Source organism: Anabrus simplex, chromosome 2, assembly GCF_040414725.1.
Source record: "Anabrus simplex isolate iqAnaSimp1 chromosome 2, ASM4041472v1, whole genome shotgun sequence".
Lineage (NCBI taxonomy): Eukaryota > Metazoa > Arthropoda > Insecta > Orthoptera > Tettigoniidae > Anabrus > Anabrus simplex.
The window spans coordinates 291030283-291055730 of NC_090266.1; the positions used below are offsets into that span (position 1 = coordinate 291030283).

General features: G+C 37.4%; 1 protein-coding gene across 2 annotated transcripts in view; it reads right to left on the reverse strand.

The window, feature by feature from the left end:
• LOC136864067 (prolyl 3-hydroxylase 2) overlaps positions 1–25448 on the reverse strand; it is a 540144-nt gene that overhangs the window by 339432 nt on the left and 175264 nt on the right. For both annotated transcript variants that reach the window (XM_067140608.2, XM_067140609.2), the window contains exons 4-5: positions 17302–17427; positions 17066–17202 (exon numbers count right to left, since the gene is read on the reverse strand). In XM_067140608.2, coding sequence (XP_066996709.2) covers positions 17066–17202; positions 17302–17427 — 263 coding nt within the window. The remainder of the gene's footprint in view (positions 1–17065; positions 17203–17301; positions 17428–25448) is intronic.

Below are 25448 nucleotides of genomic sequence, written 5' to 3' on the forward strand. Positions count from 1 at the left end.
ATGCCCTTGCGCCAGCTATCCAAAGTATGCTAGCATGCCACAGCCCATTAATGCTGTGAAATGAAGAATTCAACAAAATCCTGTGTGAAAACAAAAAGGTAATGGCAAGATGAACATTTTTAACATGAGCAATTTCCAGGGTGCTAAAGGGTGACCTTGGTCTAGCAATACAATTGAAGAAGCAGAGGCTTGTCAAGCAGTGAGCCTTACCTAAGCGGTATGGGAAAAATGGTCATCAGAAACTTCTCCTTATTGACTGATAAGAAAGTTTTCACAACTGAAGAACATTTTAGCCATCAAACTGACTGTTAATATGCCCAGATGCAGTCATAGTCGTCAGTCTTCTTCTACTGCTTGTACTGCTTATCCACACCTGTCAAGTCGCGGGTGCGAACTGGATCGCTCATGGGGATAAGGCCCTGTTTTATGGCCGAATGCCCTTCCTGACACCAACCCTATGTAAAGGGATGTAAGCACTATTGCGTGTTTCTGTGGTGGTTGGTAGTGTAATGTGTTGTTGCATATAAAGAGGAAAGTGTTGGTACAAACAGAAACACTCAGTTTCCAAGCCAAAAGAATTAATCAAATTAAAATTCCCAACCCGGCTGGGAATCGAACCCGGGACCCTCTGAACCGAAGACCTCAATGTTGACCATTCAGCCAAGGAGTTGGACATATATTTTTATTACAATAAGTAACAGTATTTACTGCCAGAGTAGATAACATAATAATCGTACTGTAACCTTTCATGCTATGGAGATATTCCAAGTTATGGAACCAAACATGACGGAAAGTTATTTTAATGTAACTAAGTTCTCCAGGCTGCTGAACACAAAATATAACAACTATAACGCTATAACATACCTGTAAAAGTACACTGTTAAACAAATAATGACATGTTTTTGTTCTTGAAAGACCATCATCAGATTCTATCAAATAACACTTTTTTTTCCCTATTAATTAATTTTTTTTTTTTTTGCTAGGGTTTTACGTCGCACCAACACAGATAGGTCTTATGGCGACAGTGGGATACGAAAGGCCTAGGAGTTGGAAGGAAGCGGCCATGGCCTTAATTAAGGTACAGCCCCAGCATTTGCCTGGTGTGAAAATGGGAAACCACAGAAAACCATCTTCAGGGTTGCCGACACTGGGATTCGAACCTACTATCTCCCGGATGCAAGCTCACAGCCGCGCGCCTCTAACTGCACGGCCAACTCATCCAGTAAATTAATTATTATAAATTAATGAAAGTAGTTTAGAAATGTAGAAACATTTGTGTTTGATTCTGTTTATACCCTTTAATACCTGAACATGTCCTCTTTCCTTGTCATCAAGCAAGTGGTCGCATAGTTTTTGGGTCACATAGCTGTCAGCTTGTATTCGGGAGATAGTGGGTTCGAACCCCACTGTTGGCAGCCCTGAAGATGGTTTTCTGAGGCTTCCCATTTTTGCAACAAACAAATGCTGGGGTTGGACATTAATTAAGGTTATGGCTGCTTCCTTCCCACTTCTAGCCCTTTCCTATCCCTTCGTTGCCAAGACCAATCTGTGACAGTGTGATGTAAAGCATCTTATTAACTTGTGAACATCCTTACAACAAATGTTCCATCTTTACAATACCATAAATCAGTTATGTAATAATACGGAGAAGTCAGTGGTTCCTTTGAAATGCATTTTAAGATTTATAATTAACTGACATTATTATTTTATTATTTTTTCTCTTTACAATTTGCTTTACACCGCACCGACATCAGGAAGTGATAGTATAAAATTAGAGAAAGCATAACTTGGTAAAAACTTGGTGAAAATTAGTATGCTATTTATAAAAGCATGTGTGTGCAGAATCATCGTATTCACATGTTAGGGAGTGTAATTTTTTGAAACTGGTGAATAAAATGATTAGCATACGTGTAACATCTGACTTTAAGTACCAGCAATACAAGATGGAAATAGAGCATCAAGATGACCAGCTAAATGAGTCATAGGGGCATCCGAAGTGGAGTCTATGAACCACCAGCGCAAGCTTGAGATGAAGACTTCACAAAATAAGTGGAAATATTTACTGGCCTTTCATTTATGTTTCACCTTATTAATATGATTCCTTTTTGTATTTGTTTATTTAGTTTCATTTTAATCTGTAGGATAATGTTTATTAAATGTAGCTTGAGGGAATTGGATAGAATCATCATAGCATGTTCAATGGATAATTAATAATTGCAGTGTCTTAAAGTTAAACCTATTTGTTTGTATTTATGCAAAAAAAAAGTTACAGGTTAATATTATTATTAATATCTAATGCATTACATCCATGCCTTTGCTTGGTTTTTCGCAAAATAACCACCTCCTTGTCTTCTATCATTTGATTTCTATTGGTTGTCAGGCACATGTGCTTTCTGTCATGTCATTCGTTTGTCATTTATCTAATGCTTCTACTTTTTTTTTTTTAGCAGCTTTTGTTAGATTTACTTCTCGTAGCAGATTTCCTTCATATGTCTGCTCAGTCAATGCTAAGATCATTGTCGGAGCTTCTGAAGAGCTTAGGAAGGCTCTTACCTCTCCTTAAGCTAGGGAAGCCATTGAATTTCTTTTATTCTAAAGGTTTTACCTTGAATGTACCTCCTTATGTCCCTCATCATGGTGGTCAATGGGAATCTTGTATCAAGTTAACCAACAAACACTTTAAGAAAGTTGCCGTTTATGTTATCTTTTCCTATGAAGAATTTAATTCTTTGTTAATTCAAACTGAAGGGATTGTGAATTCTTTGTCTAATGATCCTCAGGACTTGTTTCCTTTGTCTTCTGCACATTTTTTAATTGATGGCTCTTTGGCCTCTCCTCTGCCTTTCATCGACCAAACTTCATCTCTTCCTATACTTTGAAGAAGGTTGAGGCATCGCTTAATCAGTTCTGGCATCGGTGGAAGCTTGAGCATCTTGGCTAACTCAAAACCAGAGTAAAATTGCAGAGTGCTGCACCTAATATGAAGGTGGGTGACTTGGTCCTCCTTAAGAATGCAAGCTCTACTCATGTATGGTAACTCGGTAGAGTTGTTCATTGTTTTCTTGGGCGTAACAAAAGAGAACAAGTCGTGAAGGTTGACACTAATTCTGGACCGGTCACTTGACACATCTCTATGGTGTGTCCTTTAGCACTCGAACCCTAACTTTTTTCACTTTGTAAAGGAATTGTGAGCTCAAAGCCACAGTGGTTCCCCCTTCCCAATATGTTCACATTTATGCAATAAAATTATGTCTAATTTTCTTCTGTATGCAATGTATTAGCCAGTTCAAATGTCACAGTACCTTTCTGCTGATGTTCTTTATTGGAAGTCTCATTTTTCACTCAATGTATTATTTAGAGTTTATAGATCTCCATTACACCCGTGCCTTTGCTCAGCTGTTATGTACTAACCGTCTCTTTGTCTTGTGGTTGCTCAGTTTCTGGTACCTTCTATCATTTGATTTCTCATGGTTGTCGAATGTGTGTGCTGTGATGTTTCTGTGATGTCATTACTTCATCATTTAACTTTTTTGCTGGTTTCTACCTCATTTTACATTCTTTTTGGAAACCACTGTGTGTTTATTATATTCCTTATACTATCTTATATTTATGTTGTACTTTCCATTCATATTTCTCCTGTCTAATCTATGTAAACTTAGTTATAGTTTTAACCATGCCTACTCAGATTGGTATATAATTAGTACCACAACCTTCCTGTACCGCACATGTCTACACACATCGCAAGAAGCACATGTCATGAGCAACAGCTGGTCTTGCCTCTACTGCAAGGGCGCGCCCGGTTGCTCTCTTACGTCACATGGCTGTGACCTGACCTCCAAAGGCTTATATCATGAGACCTCTACGCTACTACAGCCTACGTTACCTTTATCTCTAGTAAGTGGTTCTTAGCCATGACTTCTCTACACCACAATGGCTGACTGATTTCTTCACCTCTTTGAATTCTGCCAGGCGTGGATGCTTTACTGCACAAGTTTAATTGCCTGTAAGATCTTTTACTGCTCAGCACATACTTCGACCATCAAACTTGGCCAACACTGCTCAAGATCTTGTATGTTTTAAAATTTATGTCAGTATTATGCTGTTCCTTCGAAGAAGAATGTTGAAGGCGAAAAGTTAAGTAATCCAATCTCCTAATTTCAATATAAACTGATACTTTCAGCCTTAGCCAATCTAGTGGCATACAAATTTCAAGTATTTTTTCTTCACCACCATAACTATTGTTACAGTGCTTCCTTTCTAGAAATATTAGTGTAATATTACTCCATTAAAAATTGTATTCTGCAAGATTTTCATTTCAGATACTACAAATTAATATCTTTGACTAGCGAGTTTTTCACCTCTTTTTTCGGCATCAAATCTTATAAATATGTATTTAAATGCCATCTAATCTCTCTTTCTAGTCAAGAAGTTTATCTTTGTCTGATCAAATTTGCTAACTTTTTTAAATGTTAAATCTCAGACTATTTATTGTAACAACTATTGTTGTAATAGTATATTTGAAAATTACTGGGTTTCTTCCCTTTTTATCTATTGCCTTCTATGTACATCACTTTGTCATTCTCACAATTTCTAATCCATCACCTGGTATGCTTATGCCTTTGCCACACCTATCCCATCTCCTGAAAAGAAGTAATCCTACCCTCAAATGTACTAACGCTTTCTCACCGTTATGATATTTGAAACTATTGGGCTGATTGATGGCAAGATAGGTCCTCAGAAATCAGTAAAGTAACAAAGTAATAATAATAATTTTATTAGCTTTATGTCCCACTAACTACTTTTACGGTCTTCGGAGATGCCGAGGTGCCGGAATTTGGTCCCGCAGGAGTTCTTTTACGTGCTAGTAAATCTACCGACACGAGGCTGTCGTATTTGAGCACCTTCAAATACCACCGGACTAAGCCAGGATCGAACCTGCCAAGTTGGGGTTAGAAGGCCAGCACCTTAACCATACGAGCCACTCAGCTTGGCAAAGTAACAAAGTGGTGCTTGTGAATAAATGATGTATATTGGTAACTCAAAGTTTTTTCTAAAATGACTAAGACCAGGATTCCTCCTGTGCTGTTACATTTTACAAACAGTGGGGTATTGTAAAAGGTCTTATAACCAACCAGATAGAGATTATTTGAGAATAGTATATTCATCTTGAAATAACTATTTACAATGATGCAGTGGTATGTCAAGTACAGATAGGGGTTGTGTGCAAATATTGAAATGGGGGATACCAATCATCGAATAATAACTTGAAGGATGCTATGTAAATGAAATGAGTGTTATGACTGTCATGATCTTTGTAATGAAATATTATGTGACTGAATAGTAATATGGGATGTAGTCTTCAAGTTGTTCCAATAAGCACAGGCATATGTGATGATAGCATCTTTGTGAGTTTAGACATAAATATGTTAATGTTATTATTCTGCAAGTGCTGAATCGCAAGAGAATGACATGGGTGTAACAGATTACTTAGTGCATGAGGATGTAAAAATCATCAATACTGAGAAACCTAATGATGTTTAAACAATCACAGCTTTGTTGTGAAGGTGCTGTTGTGGTGATAGTTACGCCTTCGGAAGCAATACTTGTATGGGATATGCAGCGAAGAGGTCACCAGCCATGTGTTATTACAACTACCACATGTACGAATCTATGTGAATAGAGTTACCTAGTATGACTTGATTTGTTATATGAATCATCATATGAGTCTAGTGCACCAAATTTATTTTAATATTTTATCTATGTGAACTTGAACTATGTTTTTACCAAGGGAAGCTGATGATCTGAGGAAGCAGAAGGCAATAAATGTAAATGAAGACATATGCACTGAGCCCATTGCATGATGTGATTGCAATTATTTTTTAAACTTCCTTTCTCACTTCATATAGTCATGTTGTACGTGTATTTTGTATGTTTCTTTGCATAACTCAGTATCTGTTGAGATTGTGTCATTGTATATATTCTCTACGGAGAACCAGTAGCACAGCCAGCATCTTTTGACTCTGCTTCTTAATTGTATTCCTGTAGGTTCCAGTGTTGAATATATTGTACCCGGATGAGATGGACCATAGGTATCATGATTTGATATTATAAAATAAAATAAATATATTTGGGGATGTTATCACGATAAGACGGGGATAAGTGTGAATTAATCATGGTTATTTAACGTAACACATGGATCGCTTCCCGAATCCAATTTATTTAAGATAGACGGACGAACTAATTTACATTAACGTAATTATGGGTTAGACTAATTAACTGATTATTTGTTTGTTATATATAATGAAATTGTCCCTTTGCTGGCAGGACCTAGTGTTTAGAGTGCACTATGTCTTCTAGTATGGGCTAGAGCAATTTTGTTACTTTCATTGATCTGTCTCAGCTTTATCCTTAGCTTTGACAAAATGAAAGTGACAGGTATGAGTAATGCTAGTAATGCCATTCCTTCTGCAGCCAGTCCCTGCTATGAATGGTGTGAAAATATTGCTCATAGGGTCAGTTGGTGCATGCATTTCAGTGGGCTTGGCAGACTGATGTGTAATAGTAACTTCTGGCTCGGTGAGGAAAGCAACGGGAAACTACCTCACTCCTCATTTCCCTAGTACGCCTCTTCAGTGATGCCTAGGCCATCTATGACAGCTGATGGCGGAACTGTTGAGGATCCAACCAGCCTTCGGGCTGAGGACTAAACATACATACATACATACATACATACATACATACATACATACATATAATGAAATTATGGGTTATATCTTTCAATTAATGCATGCTATTTGTAAATACTTTGATTGAAGTTCATTTCAAGTATCAGATTTTTATTTTATGCTAACCCAGTTATTTTGATTTCTCAATCACTGCAGTGATTATTTGTACCTTAGTTAGGCATATTTGTTACCAGACATCCAGATATATGAAAGAGCCGGGGTGTGTAAATTCTGTGGCTTGGTTCTAAAAGGGCCAATATCATTTTTTATTGAAATTGAGATATTAACTGATACAAACACCTTGTATCCTGGCTTACAACATGTTAAAAGGGCCAATGTCTCTGATAAGTACTAAACGAACACTTAACGTTTAATTAAATGAGGCCTTGCCAATAATGTTAGATTACCAATAAAGATTAGAGACCTGGCAATTTTTAAAGAATACAATAGAAAAAATGAGTGTTTAATCAGGTGACTTCCACAAAGAAAGTATAAAGTTATTTAAAGTTAGTTGTTGAAAAAAATAGTTGGAAAACTATAAGCAAAACTTCAAATGCTCATGGCTCAAAAACATGTTTTCTGACATTGGTCCTTTTAGAACCAAGCCACTGAATTATGTGTTTGCGTACGGAAGGTCATGAGAAATAATAATAAGAATAATGCTTTGCGAGTCCGCAAGTTCGGGCGCGTCCCAGGTGGTGGATCGGGAGGCTCGCCGAACTTGTCCGGAGGGTTTGAGGGAAATAAAATACCTCTCGTGGACCAAAAACAGGCACAGCTCGCGAACATCTTCAGCAACCTCTGAAGCTCACTACTTCAGTTGTAACCATGACACCGACATAGATCAATGTCCCCAATACTTTTAACTTGATAGCATGATGGAATCAACCTACAATATAACTACCCGGCCCTGGTAGACATACTAGTTTTTCTCGGTCATCGGATTCTGGGGGACCGAGAACATCATGCGGAAATGTATCGGAGCTTCCCAAATCTCTTTGCCCAAAATGCAAAACTTTCTTTGGTGGTCTAAACATCAACACACTTCGGAAAACTGGGAAGTTAAAACAATTAACAGACATGTTAGATAACTTAAACATCCAAATTTTAGCACTTCAGGAAACCAGATACACGGATGAAAATCATTTTAACTCAGGAAATTATAGAATTTACAAAGGCAAGCCAGCAATCTCCCTTCATAAGAGACCATTACAATTTGGCACAGGATTCACTGTAAGAAGAAACATTGTAAACTCAGTACTTAACTTTTCTTCGCCTTCTGAAAGAATTTCAACACTATCCATTAAATCAGGAAACAAAGCTTATACATTAATTAGTGCGCATGCACCCACCAATAAACAATCAAAAAGATCCACAAATGGTGGAAGACTTCTGGGAACTGCTAGAAGAAACTACAGCCACAATTCCAAATCATCACATAAAAATTCTATTAGGAGATTTCAATGCCCAAATTGGTAGAGAAAAGAAATTCAGGACCATTATAGGACTATACCCAGCGCACAATAGAACTAATAAAAATGGAGAAAGATCAATTGATTTTTGCAAAAAATTTTGATCTGAAATTAATGTCAACACATTTCTGGGCGCTTCCACACAAGAGAACAACCTGGAGATCCCCAAATTTTCACTTGGGAGAATTTCAACTAGATCATGTGGCTATTTCCAAGAAAAATAAAAAAGAAATTATGAATGTTAAAGTTAAAAAAGGGATCATTGACTCTGACCACCATCTATCCTTAATCAAGGTCAAATTTCAACCAAACAGGTCCAAATCCAGAATAACAAAAAACCTGCGTGTCGATCCGGAATTTCTTAAACAGAATATTAGTACTTTCATTGAAAGTATTCCTACTCACAATCCTTCGAACTGGTTAGAACTCTAAGACATACTTTTGAAGTCTTCTCGAAATGTTGGCACACCACCCAGGAAACGCAAACATAGGTGGTGGAATGAAACCTGCGACAAGGCCATAAACTTTAGAACTAAAGCCTGGCAGAATTGGAATTCTCATAAAACCGAACAAACCTGGCAGGAATTCACCAAAATACAGAAAAAAACATCAAAAAGTATCAGGTCTGAAAAACGCAAATACGAACACTACAGATTGGCAGAAATTAAACAAGATTTTACAAAAAACAATACACGAAACTTCTACAAAACTTTCAGAGAAGAATTATCAAATTATCAGGCACCTGGTCTTTGCTTCAAACGCCCAGATGGGACATTGGAAACAAATAATCAAGAGAACTGCAAACTTCTAGCAGCTTATTTCCAGGATCTTTTAAACTGTGAATCCCCTAAAGGACAACTCACCTTTGAAAAACCCTTATCTAATCAAGATTCAGAACCCCCAACACTGGAAGAAGTCAAAGAAATAATCCATGGACTCAAAAATAATAAAGCCTCGGGGGAAGATGGTATAATTGCCAAAATGCTGAAGATAGGAGGTGACAGCATAGCCCGGAAAATCCACTCGATTCTTGAGAACATCTGGATCACTGAAGAAATTCCTGAAGATTGGAAATGTGCGCTAATCCATCCACTACACAAGAAAGGGGATAAAACGAACATCAATAATTATAGAGGAATTAGCTTGATACCACTTGCTTACAAAATTTTTTCCAAAGCCTTGCTCACTAGACTTGAGAAACAAACAGACCATCTAATTGGTGAATACCAGGCAGGTTTCCGAAAAGGAAGATCTTGTACAGAACAAATCCTTAATTTCAAAACTATCCTCCAAATGCGCAAAACCAGACAAACAGTCATTACTTTTGTAGATTTCAGAAAAGCATATGACTCTATAGACCGTCAAACACTTTTCAATACTCTAGAAGAATTTCAAGTGGATAAAAAAACAAGAGAATTAATCAAACAAACATTAACTGGCACAACTTCAAAAGTTAAATTCCTAGGCGAAATATCTGAACCTTTTCCTGTTAACCCGTAGAGCGGGGCTTGCGTCTCCATCCGCGCTTCAAACTCTGCGCTAGGGTGGGCGATGCGGCTCCAGACGCGGGACTGTTTTTATTTTTTTCTTATCTTCAATATTAGGCGCGAGCCTTGAAACTTTCCTCACATGCTTTGGAAGGTGCTGCTATCTTGACGATTTTTTTTGAACTACGTAGTAAGAACGGTATTGCGACAGGGAATCCCCTTTCTGTTTCGTTCGTATTTGTTCAGTGCAAAAATCGCTTAAGCGCCGCATCACATTCAGCCCGTGCATTCGTCAGTAGGCCGCATGACTGGCCCTGCGCTGTACTAAGTTCACGATAAATAGAAGCTTCAGTGTGTTCCTTTTGCGTTTTTGAAATGTTTATTTTGTTTTATATCATAATACAGTATGTTTAAAAGGGCGGGGGATATTCCAAGTGATTGTACTATTCGTGATATCCTTGAAAATAGCGAAGATGAAAGTTGTAGTGACTTCAGCTCGGAAAGTGACGATGAATCTCCGTTATTAGTAAATATTCCAGGAAGTAGCTTTTCTAGTAGTGTTCCAAGACCGGTTCAATCGGTGCGGAGTTCGAGTTCCAGTGAAAGCAGTGAAACTGAAACTGCGAATGACGGTAATCCTGCTGCTGTACAGGGTGAATGGGATGTGCGGGGTTGTAAGCGAGCAAGATTTCCAACAAATTACAATGCTGGAATTCAGGGTGAACTTTTGGATAAGAAACAGCCCGAAGAAATTTACGATTTTTTTATAGATGACGGACTTTGTGATCTTATTGCACAGCAAACAAATCTGTATGCTCAGCAAATAATTACCTCAAATTCGTTGATGGCAAAAGTGAAAAGAAGAAGTCGTGAGAGAGACTGGGTACCCACTAACAAAAATGAAATAAAACTCTTTTTAGGAATCTTATTACTGCAGGGTATTGTTCAGAAGCCGAAATTAGTCCATTACTTTTCTCGTAATAAACTGTTAGCTACACCTGTATTTTATGAAATTATGTCTGAGAAACGATTTTTCCTTTTACTTAAATTTTTGCATTTTGCGGACAATGAAGCATATAATAGACAGGTTCACCCCAAATTGTATAAAGTGAAGCCAGTTCTAGACGACCTATTATCAAAATTCAGAACTGCATATACTCCAGACGATCGCCTATCTATCGATGAGAGCCTGTTATTGTGGAAAGGTAGACTGGGATGGAAGGTATACATACCGAAGAAACGGTCGCGCTTTGGTATGGAATCTTATAAGTTATGTGAAGCTAAATCTGGGTATGTGTGGAACCTCCTATGGTATACGGGGAAGGAAACTGATCTGGTAAACGAAGTTTGTGGAATAGATATTTCTGAGTACACTAAGCCTTCCAAAGTTGTATTTACACTGGCCGAAGGTCTGCTGAATAAAGGTTATCTAATAGCTGTGGATAATTACTACAGTAGTCCGGAGCTATTTGACCTGCTCAATGACCTTCAGACAGATGCTGTAGGCACCGTAAGACCGAACAGGAAAAATCTCCCAAAAGATGTTATGGGGAAGAAACTAAAAAAGGGGGAAGTTGCGTTTGCTTATCGTAACAAACTCATTGCTCTCAAGTGGAGAGACAAGAGGGATGTGTGTATGCTAAGTAGCATACATGATGCCGAAATGCACACTGTGAAAAACAGGAAAGGGGACACAGTAGAAAAGCCTGTCATGTGTATAGATTACAATGACTCAATGGGTGGGGTCGATTTATCTGATCAGTGTATGGTCCCGTACAGTACAGCCCGAAAGCGAATCAAGAAATTCTACCAAAAGATATTCAGGCACTTGTTGGACATAACAATGTTCAATTCCTTCGTTATTTATCAAAAACATGGAGGAAAATTCACTCACTTACAATTTCGTATGCACGTTATCCAGAAGCTTTTTGACAAGTATGATAAATCAATCCCTGCTGAAGCCCAGCCAGTCAGATCAGTAGTGTCACTGTCAAATGACCCTTCGGATCGATTCTCGGGAAGGCACTTCCCGGATTTCAATGCCCCTTCAAAGACGAAACCCATTGCAAGCAAGAGATGTGTTGTTTGCAATGCAAATAATAAAAGAAAGGAGACACAGCACTGCTGCAAAATCTGCGATGTAGTACTGTGCCCGGCTCCTTGTTTCGGAGTGTACCACACAGCTAAAATGTGAACTGAGAGGCGTCCATTGAACGTGTATTGTGAATAGTGTCCCTAATTGTGTAAACTCGTGTGTGTGCGTGCGTGTAGACAGTGACGGCGACTAGCGGATAAAGAAATTAGAAACAAAAGGGTAGGACCTACATTTGAACTGCGAATTTAATTTCTTTTTTATATGGCTAAAATGCAATAAAAATGTTATTTTTCCCCAAAATGTGGAGGAGCACTAACCCTAACCCCCTCCCCCCCACCATTGTCACCGCCACTGCGTGTATGGATATATAGACTAGTTAAAATCTATGAGTGAAATTAGTGACTCGGCATTTTCATATCCAGAACAAGAGAAGAAAGTAGATATTCGGTGAGTACATTTTTCTCTGATCATTTTTATATTCTTCAATAGTGTAATAATAGTAAAGTATAACAATATATTATAGTGCTTGTGGGACTACAATGACAGTTTGATTCGTAAATGTTTACTGCTTATGTACAAGTTTCAGAAAGTAATTATTACAATGCCCATAAGAGAAAAAACGGGAAATATGAGACTTATGCCTTTGTTGCACTAAAAAACGTAGTGCTTAAAAATCATTCTTTATCGTGAATATGCGGTGCAGTATCGAAATTAGTGTGTCTTATTGTCACAATATACAAGTAATATTAGATAGATACATGTCGGGTTGCATAAATCCAAGTATTTAAAAAAATAAATAATGATGAAAACACCTCCCCACCGTAGTGTGTAAAGAGGAAGAGCTCGCTCCCCACTTAACGGGTTAACACTGGGGTCCGTCAAGGGGATGGTTTATCGCCGTTACTGTTTAACTTGGTACTTGAGAAAGTAATCAGGACCTGGGAAAAGGAAACTAAAGGAATAACCCTTGGAAGACTACGTAAAGACAGAATTCACGTGCAATGTCTGGCCTTTGCTGATGACATAGTAATCCTTTCCAATAATAGGCATGAAGCAATTCATTCCATTGAAAAACTGCATTAAATTGCCATCAAAACGGGGCTTTGAATTTCATATGAGAAAACTCAGTACATGGAAGGAGCCTCACGATACTTAGATGGACAACCTATGATAACTCAATTTGGCAAAATTGTTCAAGTGAACCAATTTAAATATTTGGGAGAAATTATTCAGCCCTCTGGTTTAAACCGCGAAGCAAATAAAGAAAGAATTTCCAAATTACAGAAAGCATACAGGATCACTTGGAACAGGTATAATAAAAAATCAATATCTCGGAATGCAAAACTTAAGACACTATAATACAGTGATCAAACCTGAAGCGTTATATGCCTCAGAAACCTTAATCATTGGTGGTGGATCTTTAACCAAAGACACTGAGAAACAAGAAAGGAAAATTTTACGAAAAATTTTTGGCCCAGTTTGTATAGATGGAATATGGAGAAAAAAATCATCCCAGGAGATATATTGTCATTCTGAAAAAATTTCTCACACTTTTCGGAAAAGACAATTGAAATTTTATGGACACATTATCAGAATGAACACTAACCGACTAACTAAAATAATTTTCAACCTGGCCCTTTCGTCTAAAACCAAGAACAGCTGGCTTCGTGAAATTGAAACAGATCTCCAGGAAATCAACATCTCAGAAGACATTGTACAGGACAGATGTAAATTCAGAACCAAAATCGACAATCACCACTTTGAAGACAAACCCAACACCAGAGCTACTATAACTTGGACAGAAGAACGAAGGAAGAGGCTCAGCGAGAGGATGAAGAGATTTTGGGAGGAAAAGAAGGACAACACATCAGCTAAGCAAGTTCAACCGTGCTCCTGAGTAGGGCATAACGATGTAAAAAGAAATTAAAATAATAATAATAATAATAATAATAATAATAATAATGCTTTGAGTGTTCGCTGGTGAAAGTAATAATCAATGTTGAGATAACATGTGGCGTAAAAGACTTTAATTCAGGCAGTAAATTTGATTTTACGTAAATTGTTGATTTCACGTTTTTGGACTCTATAATAACCATAAAAATTTGTTTAGAAGCGATAGAGGCACGTGTATAGGAAGGTCACGATATGTTGAAAGCCCAGAGTGATTTGAGCCCAATTTTGATGTTGGAATTCGTGCGGGACAAAAATCCGGCATGAGGTGAAAATTGAGCCGTACTGATTTTGATGGAGAAATAGATAAATCTCGAGGCCTAAGACGATATAATATGCCGATTCTGGTGTTATGAGTGGCAGAATCCACACACCGATGATTGAGTGAATTAAATGTTTGAAGAGTTCCAGTGGAATAAATGGACTTCAAATGAAAAGGAAGGAATAATTTAGCAATTGCAGGTAATGGGTGTATTTTTCCCAGATGCGAGTTGCCATGGGATTTGAGATTTGTCTTGGGAGGAAACGGTGTTCCCATAAAATTAACGGCAGTATGAAAATGAAGGTTGCGGTTCCGAATACCATGGTGTCCCGACCGATGTAAGTTGGATCTTGGTGGTTCATAATGGGATTTAACATATGTGACTAAATTCTAAACACTGGAAATTAAAATATAAAACTTTCAATTTAATAATAATAATCCAAGTAAATCTTGTCTTAATTGATTGCTTAGTGCCAAACTAGACCGAAACTGTAAAAGCTTATGCATTAACCATAAATATAGTTAATGGCAGGGTAACATGTGAAATTAAGTTGTCATAATAATAATTTGAAGAGGAATAATAGGAAGAAATTATTAGATTATTTTGAGAATAATAATACTGGTGAAATAAATTTAAAATATTAAATCCATGATGAATAAGTGATACGATAATGATAATCTCCACTGATGAAAACAATAAATAATAATAATAATAATAATAATAATAATAATAATAATAATAATAATAATAATAACAATAACAATAATCAAAAGTTGAAGAAGCAGAAGAAGAACTTGCAATATTATTCCTGAGAATAATAATAATGATGTAAGGAAATTAAAATGTTTAATGGACGATGATTCAGTGTTATGAATATAATGATAATAATAATAATAATAATAATAATAATAATAATAATAATAATTTATTATGAAACTGATCATTGATTTGTGCGGATTAATTACGAGGAAACACGACCCTTCGTTTGAAACGTCGGCAAAGGTTAGCATATTATCATCCCAGATGATAAATGATAATAATCAAATATAGGATGATAATCGAAATAAATGATAATAATAAAATAATTAATGGTAATCACAATGTATGATAATGATCAGATAAATAATGATAATTATATAATAATTATAGGTAGATACGATAGGGACTGTCGTCATGTGTCGAATTGGTCGGAACCAAATGTTGGTTTTCCACATGGGAGATAGTTGGCAATATGTGCGAAATAACCCACGGATGGCACATGTCTTAATTGTGCGAGTATAATAAGGAACCTTTCCGTACGTCGTTGTCGTATTGACAAATGTAAATATTGATATAAGCTATGAGTTGACGAGCTACCTCTGGCATGTTTGTAAATCTGGTAATATAGGCTAGAGTTTGTCCGTACAATCAGTTCCCGTTTTAGATACGATAACATTTCCACACTGGGAATCCGCCCTACTAGAATGTATTACCCGGTAGTGACTCATATCCAACGGAACGTAGAGATGACGGTAAATAGTTTACTCTCATGCCCACGTCTCCGAAGGAAGATTTCCAGCGGTGAAACGTCCACTCATGGACGTGGATTCGATCCCCGATGACCAATGGGGAGAATTCACCAAATATTTCACACTACCAGAGTAGTGAGGTGAATCCAAATTTATGTATTCTTTTTCAGGATGGAAATTTCTAAATGTAATAATTGTCATCACTTGCAGTTTGTAAATTAAGTTAATAAATTGCTCCTTATTGCAAATTCAATAGGAAACAGTTTTTATTGTAGTTAGTCCAGTATGCCCATGGAATTTAAGTTGTCACTTCCCAGTCCTATTGTGGAGTCCTACAATTAGTATCTATCAATGAGCCGTCCCCCTACCTTAATTTGCATGCCCCGTTCTTTCCTGTGTTCATTTGTGCGCCTATATTATTTTTATTTTTACTGATTAAAATTTTTAACATCTTTTACGAACTGATCACCCCTGAGATTAAGGCTAGTCTGGGACTCAGGAGGTGAGCGGGTGCAATATTTGTTTTGTTATATTGTACTCTCCATACCATTTTTTGTTAATTGATTGCTAAATAAAAAGTTAACCTAATTTTCTAAAGAGGAATGATACAAAAGGAGAGCAAGAATTTCTGTAAATGAAATGTAATGCTTTTGTACTGCCTAATTGGAAAATCATTTTGGTTGTGACCATCGTTTATACCAACATGATAATGCTCTGAATTATAAAGCAGGCTCTGCAAACCAATGGTTTAAGGATAATAATATTCTTCAACTGGACTGCTCTGAGTCCCGACCCAAACCCAATGAACACCTGTGAAATTAGTTAGAACGGCAACTTTGTTCCAGGTCCTATTGTCCAGCATCAAAACGTTCTCTGGCTATGGCTCTTTAGGAAGAATGGCATTCCATTCGTATGGAAACTTCTGATACCTGGTGCAAAGGCTCTCGAACAGAGTCAGCGCTATGATAAAGGCAAAAGGTGGACCAACATCACATTAATATAAACTATTACAGAGTATGCTACCAGCAAAACCTGTCTTCGGTTTGAGGTAGGTGTCCAGATACTTTGATCAAATAGTATATTTTGTTTAATTACACTTGCCTTAAATGTTTGTTATTGATAATAGATGTTTGATCACATAGTACTGCAGTTGGCATAAAATTTTTTTTTTTTTGCTATTTTGCTTTGCGTCGCACCGACACAGATAGGCCTTATGGCGACGATGGGACAGGAAAAACCTGGGAATGGGAAGGAAGCGGCCGTGGCCTTGATTAAGGTACAGCCCCAGCATTTGCCTGGTGTGAAAATGGGAAACCACGGAAAACCATCTTCAGGGCTGCCGACAGTGGGATTCGAACCCACTATCTCCCGGATGCAAGCTCACAGCTGCGCGGCCCTATGGCATAAAATTACAGATTAATTCCAGCTTATGACACAATCTAAGGAAGGGAGTGTGAAGAACACACACGCATAAGGATGAGAGAGAATACTACCAGAACGTTAAATCTTCTGGTTTGTTCAATTTATTTCTAATAAAATTTTCACAGAAAATGCAGTAAACTTACCTCTCTAGGAACAAAGTATGTTTTCTTCACTTCTGACTGAGATAAATAGAATTTCTTGTTCTTTATCATTGTTTCATCAGCAGGATAGAAGAGAAGGTAACTTTCAACAGCCTCACAAGCTTTCTTCAGCATACCAACTATACAGATGAAAAATATGGAATAAATTAGCTGATATCTTATAAAGAATGTGTACCTGACCTTCATATGATACCCATTCAAATAAAAATGTGTCTCACCTTTATAATAAGCATACTGAAGAAAATGATAATGACTGGGCAGTAAGTCATCATGAGCTTCACCATTTAATGAGTTCAAAGTTGCAGAGCAATTATATTTACATTTTAAACAAAATGTAAAATGATCTGGAAAGAAAGTAGGAAAAAATTATGGTAATTAGTATTACATATGATAATTATATGTGCATCTGCTCAGAAATGGACAGTAAGTGTTATTAGATCATTAAATTTGACAATTAAAATCAGCAGACATGTTTGAAGAAAATTAACTAAGATTGGAATTAACATTTTCACATGATGATGATCATCATCAATTTCCCTTTTTCAGCTGATACCAGGTGGGGGCAATTAAGGTTCCTCCCTACTTCGTCCTGTCTCTCCACCATTCCTTGTCCAATGGTCCAAGGTAAGTTGGATCTTGGTGGTTCATAATGGGATTTAACATATGTGACTAAATTCTAAACACTGGAAATTAAAATATAAAACTTTCAATTTAATAATAATAATAATCCAAGTAAATCTTGTCTTAATTGATTGCTTAGTGCCAAACTAGACCGAAATTGTAAAAGCTTATGCATTAACCATAAATATAGTTAACGGCAGGGTAACATGTGAAATTAAGTTGTCATAATAATAATTTGAAGAGGAATAATAGGAAGAAATTATTAGATTATTTTGAGAATAATCAGGAACCAGTCGAAGTTCCTTTGTTCTATGCTGTTCTTCACAGCATCCATCCATCATAATCTTTGTCTCCTTTGTCCTTTCTTCTCTGTAATCTGTCTTTCCAGTGCTTGTCTTAGCAGCTTTTCTTCTTTTATCTGCTTGACATATCCAAACCACCCCAATGTTTTCTGTTCCACCTTATCATTTAGTTTTTGCACATTTAGCTCTTTTCTTATGTCTTTATTTCTCACTCTATCCCTCCTTGTCTTCTGTACCATCTTCTTCTTCGTTTTGCCTCATGACTGAGGCGTTGTGACTATCATAAAATTCAGCTATCTAGCCGATGAACCACACTCCGCCATTCTTCCCTATCTAATGCTTTCACTGTGGTAGCTCTGAGAGAACTCTGTAGGGGGCCGTTCACCATGTCAATCCATCATGTTGGTACTCGTCCTCGTCTGGTTCCCTGGACTTTGCCCTCAACAATCAACTTTTGAAGACTACCATCTCGGCGCATTATATGTCCAAAGTAGCGTACAATCCGCTGGGAGACCTTACACGATAGACAAACTTTTATCTGAAGTTGGTTCAGGATTGATGTGTTCGTGCAATGAGCTGTCCAAGGAATCCTCAACATTTTCCTCCAGCACCACATTTCAAAGCTTTCTATCTATTCACGATAACATTTGAGAATGGTCCATGTCTCTGCGCCATACAAGAAGACTGAGAAGACTAGAGATTCAACAAGCTTCTTTTTTGTATTGATGGTGATGTTATTATCTTTCCAGATCTTCTGCAGACGGATCATTGCTACCTTTGCTATTTCAATTCTTCGCTTTATTTCACCTTTGGAACCACCAGAATTGGATAGCAAAGAGCCTAGATATACATACTGGTGTACAACTTCACAACCTCCAATCTGTTGGATATGTGGACTAGTGATGGGATATTCGATTCATTTTACTGAATCGATTCATTTGATTCCGTTCACGTTACTGAATTGATACAGTGATCCGATTCACGGCTCATTGGTCACCGCTCCTACTGCATCTGTGTAGTATGTGCTGGTAAGACAGCAGCAACAGCATTCAGTGCTCGCAGCTGCCATCTGGTCTTCATGCTATGAACTCCTTTCTTAGAAAAAATGCTAGTTACTCTAATACATCGAAGGTTTCCGGCGACGCAGGGTGAGAAAGGTTAGGAAGGTAGCAGCCATGGCCTGAATTAAGGTACAGTTCCAGCATTTCCTGGTGTGAAAATGGGGAAACTACGGAAAAACCATCTTAACGGCTGCCGACGGTGGGATTCGAACCCACCATCCCCCGAATGCAAGCGCATAGCCACGCGATATTAACCGCACGACAACTCGCTCAGTCATTTTTTTAAAAAAATATTTTTCTATCAGCCGAGGATTTTTTTAATCGTCATATTTTGTATAGGCTACCCGAGATGTACAGTAGCCCGCTGGTTTTCTGATTCAACATCCTGTTATTGCGTCTGTCCACATATGATTGAAGTCTTGTGCAACGATGTGACATATGAACTGAGAGAATACTGAGCCGTTCTTCCCAATATAAAACAGGTACTTTTGAGTGGTCATGAGCATGACTCATAGTCATAGGGCAGGCTAGAGTCGAGTTTAATTATCAAATGTCAACTAAGTTATAATACTAAGATTCATTAAACTAATAAATAGTTTAACCTAATAGCCTACCTACTTACTAGCTACTTCAGAATTATGTTGTGACTACTTTTTTAACACTGCAAATAAATCCATCTATTATTTAAACCTCCCTGTAAGAAGAGGACAGTGAATGCAAATGGGTATTATTTTCAAATGAGCTGAGCTCGAGAGTCCATTATAGCATACGATTCTTTCAGTGTATGTCTCGCTGCAGCGGAAGCTCGGCTCTCTGCGTGTCCAGTGAGCCGATAAGGAGCCGTGTGTATCATGTGTCTCACTGAGCTGCGCTCATTCACGATTCTTTCGATGTACCATGATTCACTGTCTCGCTGCAGCGGAAGCTCGGCTCCCCGTCAACGTCCAGTGAGTGCGCCACTCAGCACTGTCCGCTGGGAGTAAGCTGAATCGTGTGCCGTGAGCTCGCCGTTCCTGTGAATCGATTCACTCGGACACTTGAATGAATCGATACACTGCTTCGAATCATGCATTCAGTAGCCAACACTAATGTGGACTGTCTACCGGTCAGGTCGATCACATTCCCGCGTAAGGTTCCATTGGCTCCATCTTGGATTGGGAATTTCACCTCTCATCATATGCAAAACTCTTTGCATGATGAGAAGTTACTATATTCAGCCTGTATACATTTTCTGAATCATAAATACCGGACTTTAAGCAAGATAGATTACCCTCTGCGCCAATGTTGTACACAACATAAATTCAATATTTGACAGAAGACATAATGGAACGATAGAATTCACTAGAAGCATCTGGACTTTATATTTCAGACCGGCATTTTATACCTTATCCCTAGGCAATTTTAATGTATATATAAAGTGCAATATTTCAACCATTATTGTAAATAATCGATGTGGTACTATATTTATAGTCTCACTGCAATATGTAAACTTGAACATTTCACTATCTATTGATCAGTAATACGATATAATTTTATCTCACATAACATTTCATGCATTTCACCATTTTATATACATGTTATCACATTACACATTTTGCTCATTTGATTAATTTTATCAATTTACGACAAAACATTGTTCCTGGATATCAACAAATAAAATGTGTACCTTATTTAGGCTGATGATGACCCACATAGGGTTGAAACTAGTCCCCTAATACATTGTAATGTATACATAAGCATTACAATTATTGTATAGTATTGAGTAGGTGGATTAAAACTTTGTCAATTAAATTATATGTGTCCTTATGATGTCATCCATCACCATTATGAACAGCAAAAGTGACAGCACATTGTCACTGCCCATTGTCAATTCCAAACCATTCTGTTCTATCCACTGTTGTCTTCATACAGCTGTAACAGGTATCATATACAGTAAAATGTCATTGTAATGAACACCAGTTAAACGAAATGTTCAGAATACCAAAATTATTTTTAGGCCCCTTCCCTTTTCCCTATTTAACGTGTGTTGAAATATTTCATTGTAACGAAATTCAAACTTTCAGTATAACAAATTAAAATGTAGCGTTTTTCTTCATAATATAATTAATAATAATAATGTTATTTGTTTTACGTCCCACTAACTACTCTTTTACTGTTTTCGGAGACGCCGAGGTGCCGGAATTTAGTCCCGCAGGAGTTCTTTTACGTGCCAGTAAATCTACTGACACGAGGCTGACATATTTGAGCACCTTCAAATACGACCGGACTGAGCCAGGACCGAACCTGCCAAGTTGGGGTCAGAAGGCCAGCGCCTTAACCGTCTGAGCCACTCAGCCCGGCATAATATAATTGAAATTCATCCTGTTTTAATCACCGGGTATTTCGGACAACATGTCTATACAGCTAATACCAAACGGCACACTCTATACAACACACAGGCGAAACTACCCGATTACAAATCAGGGGAAAGTAAGCAAACGCATCACAATTCTGACGATCGGGTTGCCTACCCAACAGCACATGAAGATTATCTTACTCAGTTTTGGTGTATCAGTACTGAATGTCATTACAGCAAAGCCTCATTAATGCAAAGTCGTTGGGATGCAAAAATCAGACTTCGAATTAACCGTTAACTCATAATGCCAAACCTTGCCGCATCACAAAATATTCAAAGACCCGTTATTGAATGCAATTTACCTTGATTCACAGCTTAAACCTTTCAAATGTCATGGAAAAAGCTATTTCCAAAATGTATCCAACAAGGTGCATTTACAGTATTCAGATAATGCACTGACAAACATAACTTCACGCAACGAAAGAAAAACAAATCATTATTCAAAGATGAGGAGAAATCTATGCTGGCTCTCATCTGCAAATGCTTTATTCATTAGATTACTGTACTGTATGCATTTATATGCCCTGTACTTGCACAGAAATTGCCCGACGCCCTTAGAATGTCGTGACTTATCGAAGTTTCCTATGACGAGGGGATAGTCTCTCGCTTCTGTGTGCATTGCAACACAGTATAATGACCCCAACCCTTGTATGATTTCCCAGCTGGCATTTCTCTCCTTTAAAATCATAAGTCTCTTTGGGCTTGGCATTAAAAGAAACAAGGCAGTTTCATCGGCACTGACAATATCGTTTGGGGCGTACGAATTGATTATATGAGACATGTTTTTCGCCAACTGTCGGCAACGCCAGGGTTCGCGGATTCTGCTTCTGCGCACACTGCCTGCTACGCGATATTATGGCGTTCCCTAAAACGCTGAATACAAAAGAATTATGATTTCACTTGAAACTTGCAAATATGAAGTACACTGTACGTTCCGGAAGGCACATTCTATCATGACGCGGATAAATGTTAAATTTAAGTTACTCTGTAAAATACTATTTATTTTTTAATATAAAGGCAGTTTTGAATTAACTTTGTGTTAAATTCAAGTGCAGTGGTTGCTGACTACCTTGAATATTCGTTTGTGTCTGGGAGTGTTAGGAAGAAAATCACAGACTTTTTAAAAAGATAAAGTTGAGGAGATAATGTACCAGTACAGGGTAAAATTTGAGATGCTGAAAACTTCTTGCAAGTACCTGTACTTTATATCATTACTTCATGTAAATATACGTATCCTAATTTTGCTCTCATTTAATAAATACAGTATTAAGGTTTTATATGTGTAAATTCACGTTGAAATAATGTAGAATCTTCAACAGGTTTAGCAATAGACGAGTTTTTAAGAATTGACTTATTTGAGTATAACAAAATTTCAGTATAACTAATTAATTTCTGAGGTCCCCAAACTTTTGTTATACTGCTATTTTACTCTATTACTTCTATCATTGTTATTAGTTCCTTGCCAAAACCCCTTCCCAAACTTTTGATCTGAGATACTGTCATATGCATTTTTCCAAGTCAATAAAAGTCATTAGTATACCCTTTCCATATTCCCAGCTTTTTTCCATGATTTGTCTCAGAATGAAAATGGGTTCCACTGTTGACCTTCTACTTGTGAATCCAAATTGTTTCTCTTGTAACTGACTTTCCACCTTTTCTATAATTTTTCCTAACTGGGCGAGTTGGCCGTGCAGTTACGGGCGCGCAGCTGTGAGCACGCATCCTGGACATAGTGTGTTCAAACTCCACTGTCGGCAGCTCTGAAGATGGTTTTCCGTGGTTTCCCATTTTCACACCAGGCAAATGCTGGGGCTGTACCTTAATTAATTAATTAAGGCCACGGCCGCTTCCTATCTGTGTCAGTGTGACGTAAAGCAACTAGCAAAAAAAATTTTTTCTTTCCCATATCACTTCCATTATCTTGGCAACATGCAAGAGGATGGTGATTTCTCAGTAGTTACTGCAGATCATCTTATCTCCTTTCTTGAATATTGGTATTATAACCCCCCTTTTCCCAATCATCTCGCACATTTTTCTCTCTGCATACACACTTGAGTATTCTGTAAATCCAGTCCCGCTGTTCCTTCAGCCTTGATCATTTCTATGGCTACTTTATCTATTCCCACAGCTTTTCACATCTTCATATTTTTAACTGCCCATTCTACCTCTGACATTGTAATGTCCGATTCCTACTGTGTTACTTTCTCTCTTCCTGATGCCTCGATACCTTCTCCACATGTCTGATTTCTCACACTTTAGTTCACTGAAATATTCTTTACATCTGTCCGTTATCTCTTCTGGTTTTGTCAGAATTACTCCTCTACATTCTTTACAAATCCTGTGTTCACCATTTCATTCCTACAGTTTCTTATAATTCCAAATAATTTTCCCACAGTTCAAATCTTTTCTTTACTTCCAGAGTGAAAGTTTCCCAACTTTTCTTCTTTTGTTGGGCTAATGCATTTTTTCAAATTATTTTTGCTTCCGTGAATCTGGTTCTACTCTCTGCATTTTGTGTTTTCCAATGCTTTGAAGTTTTCTTCTTTTCCTTTACTTTATCTTTCACACCATCACTCCACCATGTTGTCTCTTCCTCTCTTACCTTTGCTGATGATCTGCCACAGTTTTCTCAGCATGTCTTACAAATGCACTCGTAAAACTATTCCATTCCTGTTTAACATGACTAATATCTCTCCTTGGAATCAGTTTTTGTAATTCTTTCTTGAACATCCTTTTCCTTCAATCTCCAGACCCTGACATTTCTTTCTCTCTCTCTCTTTTTTTTTTTTACCTTGCCTACTTTCAACTTAGCTATCACTGCTTTTTGATTACCGCTGTAACATCCATAAGATCTTTCTGGTCTTTTATTCTACTAATATGTAATCAATCAATGTTTTCATTCTTCTGTCTCCCCATCCATACCTGTTAATTTTCTGCCTATTCTTCTTTCTCAACAATGTGTTTCCTATTATTAATTGGTTCCTCTGGCATAAGTCCATTAACCCATGAATGCCTAGCATTGTGTATGTGCAATGGTGTGCTGGTGCTTGTTTAGTTCATTGTTTGAAGTTGTTTTCCACTAAGAGAAAGAAAATTGTGCGTGATTCAGTAAAGTGAAGTGTTGAGCATTGTTTATTGTTTGTTAATCATCAGTCATCGCTTGATTGTCGGTGAGGTGTATATTTGAAATTTGTTGTGTGTTCCAGCTATCACAAAGGCGTACCTTAAGGAGTAAGATTCCACATAAAATTTTATTATTTAGAAATAATTAACCTCTTTTAGGAAATCCTGAAAGTAAATTCATCACAGTCTGACTGTAGTACGAGTTCTTTTATAATTAGTAACTTGTGGGCGAGCAAGCCGCACATATTCCTGGCGTTTCATATTGCGCGTGTTATAATTATGTTTCCTCTCGCCCAGCGGAACTTGGCTGGGGGCGGCAGGAGGAAGAGCAGCAGCGCTATTAGTAGAGGAAGGGGAAACTGCTCTGCCTATATGCAGAACGGAAGGGTGGGTTGTTTGTTTTGGCGGAGGTAACTTCAAACTATTAATTTTGTGCAATGATAAAAGTAACGGTATCTGTTCTTATAATGGATTTTTATTCTCTTGTAAGTCGTTCAAATTGTTGTTCATGTTACAAATCTAGTCCAAATATATATAAATATTTTCATGTGTACTCATATGGTCAAGTCTCTATTTATATCGGTATATCGTTGACCCGAATCTCCCATATGGACACTCATTGCAGAACACTTCCTGTGTCTCTTAGTAGTGTACTTTGAATTCTTGTGATTCTCTGGTGCTAGTCTTATGTTGTTCTTTCTTTTTACTCTATTATCATTTTATTAATAGTATTAACACTGAACCCATTCATATTGGCTATCTTCTGTATAAAACGTAATTCTTTATCTCTTTCCGTACGAGATAAAGGCAAATTGAAGGTTCGATAAACCATACTAAAATAAGCAGCCCTCTTAACCCTTTCA